Source organism: Etheostoma spectabile, chromosome 13 (assembly GCF_008692095.1).
Source record: "Etheostoma spectabile isolate EspeVRDwgs_2016 chromosome 13, UIUC_Espe_1.0, whole genome shotgun sequence".
Taxonomy (NCBI): Eukaryota; Metazoa; Chordata; class Actinopteri; order Perciformes; family Percidae; genus Etheostoma; species Etheostoma spectabile.
The window spans coordinates 21,440,955-21,451,394 of NC_045745.1; the positions used below are offsets into that span (position 1 = coordinate 21,440,955).

The window sequence follows — 10,440 nt, forward strand, 5'->3', positions numbered from 1 at the left end:
CAACATATTCGTCCGTTTTACTTGTATTTTATCCTTGCGCTTCTGTTGCTGTGCCAGTTTGTTGGTTAGGGCGTGGCGTCGCGCCTTCAGCTGTCTGATGTCATTCTCACTGTCTCCCGCCTCCTCTGCCTCCTCTTCTTCTTCTTCTGATACGGAGAGAGACGAATCTGCCTCGACTATGACATCATCAGCCTGCCAAACACACACAGATTAGACACGTTTTCAGCTATTGTGATTCTGCTACTTTCAACAATGTGTTCTGAACTGCAATAAAGATTCAATTTACATTGTTTTGTGAAAAAAGTGCAATCAGAAAAAAGGAAATACTATTAGAGGGGAAGTAAAAAAAAAAACACAGTCACCTCTTTCTCTGTTAGAGAATCCTGCCTGCTCCTTGTAGCCATCGAGTGGTTAGGTGGAGATGTTGCCACAGAGATGTATTTGCCTCCCTTGAAGGCCAATAGAGGCTCTTCCTGTCCACACAGAGCCTCCAGAAAGTACTTGAGTACCGTCACTCTCTTACAGTCTGCTGCTATTGCCTAAAGGAAGAGGACAGAGTATGTGTGAATGAGAACAGGAATAGGACAATAAGGAGTACATGTAAAAGCTGGAAGTCCGACAGTGACAAAAGGATAATCAATCAAATATTCAGTAATTCCGTAAGTATGTACCAGGGCTGCAGTATTTAAATATAAGGACATACTGCCTTTACTTTCCACTTACCATGTCAGTGTGTTGGTCTGTGTAACAAGGTTCCTGTGGTGCAGCAAGCAGTGGTACAAAGCCAGCAAGCAGCCGGTCCTCCTTCAATTGTAGCATAGTCAACTCCTCATCTCCCTCCACTTCTTCAGTGTCGACTTTGTACAGCGGTACTTCCTCATGGTCTACACGTGCCAGCACGTTACACAGGTCAGCAAGGCACTGCCAAACATCAGGGCTGCAACTTGATGGAGAAGAAATGCCACAACTAATGGTGAGGAATACGTAGTTTAAAGAACTACTGTCTGAAGACAGTTGGTGTTATGTGGTTTATGTCCAAGTAGCAGTAGAGGCCATGAGCAGAACCAACAATAGTATCTTAAAGTGACTATGATCATTTTATTTAAAATTTAGATTTAATTTAATACATGATGATATGTCAATGTTATGTTCACAACGTGTTTCCACTGACCTCAAGAGGCTAAAAAAATATCTTACTGCAGGTTTAAAGTACTCACTCTATACTGCACGGTGGTGGGTTCCACTGGTCTGGTTGTCCCAACATCCAGTCAGACCAGACCTTGATAGTTGGCAGCAGTTCTCTAAGGTCCAATGGGAAGGCAGAGACCCTCACCATCCCCTCCAGCCCCTCCTCTCCATCTGCCATGGGGACTGGTTCTAAAAAAAGATTTTTTTTTATTTTTTCTAAATACAACACTTCATAGTAAAACAAACAAAATAAAATTCACAAAATGTTATTAATAAATGTTACAAATAAAGATAGTTCTTTCAAGATATTAAGTCCAAATGAATTTAGAAAACTCATCCCTTTTTACAGTAAAAAATGATGTAATGATTATTTTTATTTAAAGTTAAAACAACAATTTTTTGGAGTTTATCCAGACGTTTTCAAATAAACAAGCCACTGGTGTTTAGCGATGTAGTCGGACAATGGTGTTTTCTTTAAAAGAAGAGTAGTAGATGATACAAAGAAGACAGCGTTGACTGGATGTTTAAATATACCGTTACTATTGAGCTCTATAAATAATGTCCACCAACGTGCTGTGGGATCGTACTATTGTAATTCTTGTCATTTAACCGTTTGTGTGATCTGGAAGAGAACACCCTAGGAATAATGTTGACCTTAAATTCAAGTGGGCGTAGAGCCACAATTTCAATAAAGGCTGCTGATCAAATATTTTTGAAGCTTCCCGTGTTCGTACCTGCAGGGGTATCCCTGAGCAGCTCTGTGCAACGCTGCACCAGTAGTGCGAACATGCCGAGACCCAGGGCAGTGCTTTGCTCTTGTAAAACGGACCGCACTTCTCCTTCTTCACCTGATAAATGGAGACAAGAAATTGAAACAGCAACTATTGTTGTCTCTGCAATAGCCACTGAAGCTCTTCAAGTGAGTAATAATTACCTGCATCAAAATAGAATTATTTGTAATAATTCTGCAGATAAAACACAATGCTTTAAAGCTCTGAAGCACTATTTATTGTTTGAGTGTGTGTGTCTGTGTGTGCTCACCTCTGCTGTGAGCATTGTGTATGGTGAACATGTTGATGGTGATGATCTGCAGCATCTGCGTGCTGCCCAGTAGGGAAGGACCATGCTGGAGCAGAGTCTTAAACTCCTGCAGAACACGGCTCGCCACTTCAGGGAAGGATTCCATGCTGTATGGGCATGACATACACTTTAATAAAAAACAAATACAGAAAAACAGACGCAAAAGGCACACAAAAATAAATAATACATTCAAACTCATTGTCTATGAATTTAAGAGCTGGAATACATGAGATCACTCACCCCACTTTAGTGAAAAGCTTTCCATGGGCATGCAGGAAACTCAGAATGAATCTCTTATTTAGCTGGAGAAGAAAGAAGGCATAAAGAAAAGTATTATTAAGCATTTATTAATTTGCGCAACAAATTTATTTAGCTACAAGCTAAGCTACTGAAGCTGAAATGAGCAAAGAGGATAAACACACAGATGTCTCTTTCAACAGGATACACTGATTAATAGTGAAGAGAAGCAAGGTACAGACCAAATAGATGTGTTAAAAGTAAAGAACTTAAAATGGTTATGGCACAAAGCTACTTCTTGCATTTTTGTAGTATATTTCAAACTACTTAGTATAATCACTGGAACGGCTATACAGCATGTCAAAAACTGGTACCTTCTAAAATGTGCAGCGAACAAATGGAAATCCAAATATCCCATATAAACACATAAGAAAAAAGCCTGTTCCACTTAATAAATACATGGTTAATTATTATACAAAAACAAAAAAAAGGGCCAAATAACAAAAAAATGAAACATGGGTTTTAGAGAAAGTTATTAGGAACCGTGATTAAAAGAAAACATTAGTAAGACAGAAGTAGACATTAAACTCTCTATAAAACAGTGTGTGAGACATCTGCCGGCACTAGTGTCTAAGTGTTTAGAAAAAACATAAAAAACACCTGTTAGAAATATGCAAAGAGACCAGTGTCTTTGAGTGCATACACCTAAAACAGCATATGCTGTGTGAGACTCTATATTGTATGCATGGGAATATGAGAGGGTGAAAGAAAGAAATGGATCTTACATCACTAGCGCTGAGATTGCCCAGCTCTCCATCCTTTTCAGAGTCTCTGCTTGATTCACGACCTCCTCTCTGTGAGGATGGGGTTGCCGCTTGTCCACTGGGACAAATCCAAATCTCCACACGTGCGCCATCTTCCCCTCTTCCTCTTCCTCTTACTGGTGGGCCCCTGGAGCCGCCTTCATGCTCCTGCCTCCTCCTTTGCTCAAGCTGCTCTGTCTACAAGAACAAAGTCTGTAAACAAGAAGCACTTTCGCTGCCTAAAGTTTTTACTCCAAAAAAACAAAAAGGTAAATTATTTGGCACAAGTTAATGACTGAAGTTTGTGTCTGACCTTACGCTTAGCTTCCTCAAACAGGCTCATCAGGCTTTCCTTTGCAGTCAGGATGGGGTTGGAAGCTGCCAAGCTGCGCATGTAATAATACACAGCATCCAACTTCCGCTTCTGTAAGTTATGGAGGTGGAAAAGGAGTAAGGTATACTACAAAAGGACCCACACTGGGTGGGTGCAAACAGACCATTAAACACAAACACACAAACAAATTAAGTTACTCAACTATAGTTATCCAATTCTTAAATATCCAACTCTCAACCTTCCCTACTTACTGTATAGACTGCCAGCAGGGCCAGCTGGTTATATGGTCGCCCATTTTTGGGGGCAATCTGCTGGGCTTTCAGGTACCAGCTACGGAAAAATGGAAATGTGTCATTATGAGATACTGTCACAGAAACTTTCTTGAAGATGTATCCTTTTAAAAATGTCTGCAGCTACTTTAAATTGTAAGGTATTAATCTAATAGATCATATACATATATTTTTTAAGCAGTATCTTCAAAAATGAATCAGAACTAAATAAAAATTGGTTGTTGTGGTTTTGACATAGTAGCCTTCTTACTCTGTCAAAACCAAACGTTGAATAACAATATACACGTGCTCTTGAACGTGTTTCATACATTTCACAATACCTAGAGAATGCTTGAATTACAGCCTACCTGCGAGCCTTGCCGTAGTTGGCCGAATCACTGGCTTGTTCACGGTAACGTGCTATATCTCCCTGACAAATCATGCAGCGCTGAGCACTTATAAGTGCATACTTCACCTTAAAAAAGACAAACGCAAGAGAAAAAACATTTTCAGAGTTTCAAATTTTATTTTTATTGCCCAGTTTAGACAGTTACATTGGAAAAATAATCGATTTTAAGATGCATTACTTGATAAATCTTTGAACAAATGTTAAGTACGCACACAGACCAAAAGAAGTTTTGCTTTACCGTTTTGCGTAATGGCCGAGCCCTGATGGCCATGCCATCCATGTAATCCTCTAACTTAAACTGGTACACTGTCTGCAGCTTCTGAAGCAGCGCATTAAAGAATAATGCCCCCTGTAAAACACAGATACAAAGGACAAGTGAAGTTACATATTTAATGTATTCTCTACAAGCTGTCCCCCTATTCATAAACATAAATTATGAATTTATTGTGGCCCATTACCCCTACAAGAAATTCAAGCCGTAACATGGTTTTGGACACAAATATTTTCAAGATTCTTTAGGCAACATTCAAATACACAGGGTATATTATCTAATGCAATACTAATTTTGGGTATACTGATTCCACTGCTTACCCAGATACAAAGCAGGGGCACAACGGTATATCCAAGTGCCAAAAGACACTTTAAGCACTTGTTTGGATGTATCCTCAAGCAATATTATGAATCCTGCAACCCCCTTGCAATAACATCACTGTCTGAATTTCCCGTACATTCCTTACCTCATCAAGCAGTGTAAGAAGCATGTTCCTGATATGAGGGGTGTTGTCATACGTCGGATCTTTGAGTAGCTGTCGGAAGTGCTCTATGACCTGGTAAAAGACATTCTTCCACAAAGCCTGATCCACGTTCTGTGAATCTGAGAAGTCAATGTCTGTCAGGATGACCTGCTCATATAGCCCCAAAAGGTCAGCTCTAGAAAACAGAAGGGCACAACAGGACAGGACTGTACTATTTCAGTTATGTTGAGGGCATCTGGCAGCCAAACAAGTAGTGCAAGACATAAAAATAAAACAAACCAAACACACAGAAAAATGCTACTAAAACACATCTTAACCCCAAATCCTCACCTGAGCTGGGCCATGCGATCCAGTCCATCAGCACTTACTCTGTCTCTGGACAGCAGGTTACTGAGCTGGAGCTCCTGTGCATCTGCAGCCCTGAGCATCCTCCCCAGCTCCCCTCTGGCTTGTTGCTCCACCTCTTCAAGTGTCAAACAACCTCCTGCACCAGGCTGGGAATAACCTGCTCCCCTGTAACTCCCACAGAACTGAACCACACCAGGGCCTGGGTACATACCATTAGGGGGAGCCATTTGGTAGGGCCCCATATGATAAGGATACGGACAGCGCTGACTGGTGGTGGTGCCGGGACTATGTGGGTTGTTGGCGGGCATGGGGTAGCAGTAGGGGTTGTCGGAGTTTTGGAATTTGTAGTAGGCCATGGCAGCAACCTTCTGGGATCGAAAGTGCTCACCCTGCGGGACTGGAGGACTGCCTGCTACCTCATCGTCTGTGTCCAGAAAGTGAAGTTGTCCATATCCGGTCCCTGTCTGAAGATATATAGGCGGTTGGAGAGATGAATGCTGTGAGGATTGGGTGCTGGTAAGAGCAGGTTTCTGGTCGGGGTTATTTGGATCCCAGAGTCGTCTAACTCCTCCTCCTCTGCCTCCTCTACTCCTGCCCGCTCCTCCTCCCCTAATTCCACCAAAAAGAAGCCTTTGCCCAACCTCAGGTGAATTGGAGATGTCTGTGCAGGCCGGAAGCACCAGGATACCTCCACCCCTGCCACGAGGAACCAAACCTGGCTTGTGATGTTCTGACACACCACTATGTGACCCGACACCAGACTGTTTTTCTAGAGAAACCCTTAAGATTCCCCGACCACCTCCTTTGTTTCCCTTTGGTGTGTTCTTTTCTTCTCTCCGCCTTTCTGCACTTAGTTCCCCACCTCTTCTGCTCCTTCTTCTATATTCTGCTATGTCACTCATCTCACTCCCTTCCAGTGATTCTGTAGATGATTCCCCATTGGTTGTCCAGCTTTGTAAATGACTCCTTCGTCCTTCTCCACTATTAGCCTTCCCCTCTTTGTTATTGTGCTTTGGCTGCAGGCGTTGCCACTTGGTACTCTCCACATCCACCCCTATTCCAGGACCATCGAGGCTGGTCACACTGCTGGCTGAGCTACTGCTGCAAGTTCGATTCCGCGAGCGCCGAATATCTGATTTGGAATAGCGTTTTGAGATTGGTGCTGTGATGTTTGCATTACATTTGTTTTTATCACCTCTTTCTACAGCCCCGTCAGCTTCTCGTTCTGTCTTAGCATCTTTCTCAGTACCTCTGGGCCGGTTGTTGTTGTCTCCTCTTCTACTTTCTCTGCGATTTTCTTTTCCTGTGCTTTGGTGTGTCGCTCCCGTCTGACCTGGTTTGTTGTCCCTGTCTGCTTCTGTTTGCCTCCTTTCTCTTTCCTTCTCCACTTTTGCTAGGTCACTCTTTCCTCCACCAACTGCTTCATCTTCTCTTCTGGAATCCTGGTTCCTCTCTTTTTCCTTCTCTCCACCCCTTTTCCTGCGGTTTCCCTTTTCTCTCTTCTCTACCTTTTCTTCCTCCTCTTTTGTTCCTTCTTCTTGGCCTCTCCTTTCCTCGTTGGTTGATACCCATCTCATGCAACTTAACTCTTCAACGGCTTTGCCTTCACATCCCACTTTACCCTTTTCTTTTACACTGAGTTTTTCTACTTTGCTAGTAATTTTCTCCACCGAAGCATCAGACGATAATGGTTTTTTTTCCACATCTTTGCTTCCTTGCTTTCTGCTTGCCTCGCTGGATTTAGAAAATTTTAATTTTTCCTGTGTACCTTTTGCTTCTTTATTTTTCCCTCCTTGCTTCTGTGTAAATGTTTTTTTGGTTCCCTCCCTTTCCCCTGCACTTATCTGGGATTCTGGCTCAGTTTTCTGCTTATTCTCCCTAGGGGGAGGCTTATCCTGCTCTTTTCCAACTCCAGAGTCCTTTCCTTGGATGCCCCTCCGGCTTCCGGGTTGATACAATTCTCTGTCTGGTTTGCGGGCTTTTCGTGTTGGCTTAGCAGCTCCAGCAGGTTCCTGGTCATCTCTGTCATTTTCAACGAAGACTTTCTCTTGATTTGCTTCTGATTTAGATTGCGAGTGGCTGCCTTTTCTACAGTTCTGAGTGTTACTTCCATCACCTCTCATTCTGTCTTCATCTCTTTTGTCAGTGTCTGCCCCACCATATGTACACCCGTGTCTCTCTAAAACTTTTTCAGAGACACCCTTTTCCTCACTCTGTGATGGTAGGTCATGTTCATGTGAATCAGCAGCCAGGAGATCACTTTGACCTGTGTCTCCCTCCTCACTGTCTCGGTGACACCGCCCATGACCAGCTACCGTCTGGTAGCGCTGAAGTTCAGAATGCTTTCCGTCACGCTTCCTATGCTGCTTGTGTATGTGATGCGCCTGTTGCTCCTCTGCAGAATGAAAAACACAGAAAGAAAGTAGATGGAGCATAGGTATTAAAGAATAAGGTCAACATTTTCTGTTTCTGCCTTGTCAAAAGATCCCATGAAGAAAAAAAAATTCAACAACACCTCAAACTGTCTCTCTGTACTTTCTGACTTTTCTAACCTGTTTCTGCCACTTAATTTTCATTATGAACAGAAATCTTTAAAAATAGGTTACAAATACATAGCTTGACATGATCAGCTGGGCCCTGTAATTTCTTATCAAACATCACTTAAACAGTGCATTTGTTGTTGGAAACTATTTTCAGCTGTGATTAATATGCCCTCAAAATAAATTACAGTCCCTGTGTTCATCAAAAAGAAACCAGTCAACGAGTGCAATGGAATGTGTAATTGATGTCTTTTTTAAATCATAGCTTTTGGAGAAAAGCAATGGTGGGCAATCAATAGATAGGCTACACCAGAATGTAGTGGGATTTGTTGACAATAAAAAAATAAACTATATCAATAACAACAACTGAAGTTCTGCCTGTTTGGGACGAAGTCACAAAAATAAGAGCCTAGGGGGGAATGTGTGAATATTTACACAATAGTGCTACCCCACTAAACACGGCACAAATTAACAAGAAAAAAATATATAATCTGTTCACAGCGTTTTACCAACAGAAATAACAAGCTACAGTTAATGTCCGAAAGCATTCCCTGTTTGGAATTGTGAAAAAGTTCACATAGGAATAAACAAATAAACATCGACGGAAAAATCGGTAATGTTGGTTGGCGTCAGACAATTTTCCAACGTCAACGTTAGCTAGCTAAGAAAGATTACAAAGGTCGAGTTAATCAGTCGTAACCATGGATGTAGCAAGCTAAAACGTTAATGAGGACGTTAACACCATTCAACGTTTCATTTAGCGTAGCGGACACAGTCCTAATACTAATGTACATAAAGTAAAGGTAATAAATATAAAGAACAGTACGAATATGAGCAACAGGGGTTAAATCGTGAAAATAGTCGCACATAAATTATCTGGTGTCGTTATGGTTGAGGAAGGCGTTTTTAAAACAGACTGCGCGGGACCAAATAATGGACAGGCAGACAGCAGCTAACTAGCTAGCTAGCTAACAACATTAACGTTAGCTGGTTACAAACTTAGCAACTCCATAGGCTACTTTCATCTAACTTGGAAACTTCTTCGCTTCAATTTATCGACTTTTTCCACAAATGTATTCCTTCCAAGCATGTACTTTACTTCCTCTCACCTTTCTGCCAGTAAGTAATATTGATTGAATTCGACGCTTCAGCTCGGAGTTCCGCAGCTGAGATTCGCACTCTGTCCAGTTCGTTCGCCATCTTTTGCTCTCTAAAAACAAACACAACAAGTAAGTATGGTGGCCCAGCTGGATCAAACATATAGTGACAACGCTGCGAAGGTTGTCGGGAAATGTAGTACCGTCCAGTTTAAACTGTGCACACGGTTTATTAATCCGTTTCAGATCTAGGTAAAAGAAGCGGACTATTTAACGTTGAATAATTCCAATAAGTAAAAGTCCTGCATTTGAAATTGTTGATTATTGTAGCACTACACAACAAAGCACATCAATCTCCATCGGGTTAAATTGGCCAACAGTTTTATCTTATTTTATCTTACTAGGCCTACTATAGCGTTACTACTACTAGTTAATAGTAGCCTAGTAGTAGTAATAATTTAACTTTTTAGGCCAAATGAAGAACAAAAAGTCCTCATAGTCTTATAGAATAATGCAACTACTTAATATGTTTAGGCTACTCTTAGCTATATTTATATTCACTTTTGTTTTAATGTTATCTTAAAAATGAAGTTGCTGCCTGTTCTACCAGAAATCCCTTTATTTCTTTATTTTTATAGAGAGCATAATAGGGGCATATTGCCATGTGCGTATACCTTGTAAATAAATCAAATGAATCTTAATAAACAATTTACGTTACAGTGTCACCCACTGTTTTTAAGTCTAAAATGTGTGGTTATGTAATTCTTATGTAGGCCTTGACCTACACATATGAGGCCTGTTGGAAGGCGCTTAAAGGTCCACACATAAAGACACAGACAACCCTTGATATCCTTCATTTACACCCTCAATTCCAAACAATAGCCACTAGATGTCAGGATTGATTACTTATTCCCATCATTAGCTCAACTGTCCTAACCCTTTGGACCGGTCCAACATCAAACTTTCGCCCATCTTCTTTTGTTTTCCATGTAAGTAGCCTTATTCATGTGAATAAAGGGAAATATCTCCTTCTTGTCACATCTTTTCTCTCATGTCTTCCACTCATGACTTTGATTTGAACTGACAAATTGCAAGGAGAGGGATTATGAGACTCCAGAAACTGGGGACAGAAACATATGACTGGGTAGTGCGTGTTTTTGTGTGGCTGACATCATCATTGTTGCTGATGCTAGAGTAAACAGCTTCATTTCCCTAGCAACACCAAATTAAAGGGACAGAGTATCATGTCCTTCCTATTAATCTATAAATCTCCCACACATGATTCTTCATCCAGAGCCAAACCGTTTCTTTTTCCATACAGGCTACTATATCATGTCATTTAATAATTCATCCAAATTGCTGTATGGCTCACTTCTTTGG

The 10,440-nt window shown here is 41.3% G+C and overlaps 1 protein-coding gene across 2 annotated transcripts in view; it reads right to left on the minus strand.

Annotated features, from left to right (window-relative positions):
* The window catches only part of smg6 (SMG6 nonsense mediated mRNA decay factor), a 12,942-nt gene extending 3,726 nt beyond the window's left edge, over positions 1-9,216 (minus strand). The window contains exons 1-15 of one of the 2 annotated variants that reach the window (XM_032534375.1): positions 9,073-9,216; positions 5,406-7,818; positions 5,058-5,250; positions 4,559-4,669; positions 4,280-4,386; positions 3,894-3,972; positions 3,622-3,732; positions 3,291-3,506; positions 2,509-2,570; positions 2,230-2,375; positions 1,923-2,036; positions 1,218-1,377; positions 724-943; positions 363-539; positions 22-192 (exon numbers count right to left, since the gene is read on the minus strand). In XM_032534375.1, the coding sequence (XP_032390266.1) occupies positions 22-192; positions 363-539; positions 724-943; positions 1,218-1,377; positions 1,923-2,036; positions 2,230-2,375; positions 2,509-2,570; positions 3,291-3,506; positions 3,622-3,732; positions 3,894-3,972; positions 4,280-4,386; positions 4,559-4,669; positions 5,058-5,250; positions 5,406-7,818; positions 9,073-9,163 (4,371 nt within the window). In that variant the 5' untranslated portion in view covers positions 9,164-9,216. Of the gene's footprint in view, positions 1-21; positions 193-362; positions 540-723; positions 944-1,217; positions 1,378-1,922; positions 2,037-2,229; positions 2,376-2,508; positions 2,571-3,290; positions 3,507-3,621; positions 3,733-3,893; positions 3,973-4,279; positions 4,387-4,558; positions 4,670-5,057; positions 5,251-5,405; positions 7,819-9,057 lie in introns of both variants that reach the window. The other variant, XM_032534376.1, reaches the window with a different exon arrangement.
* Positions 9,217-10,440: the final 1,224 nt, after the last annotated feature.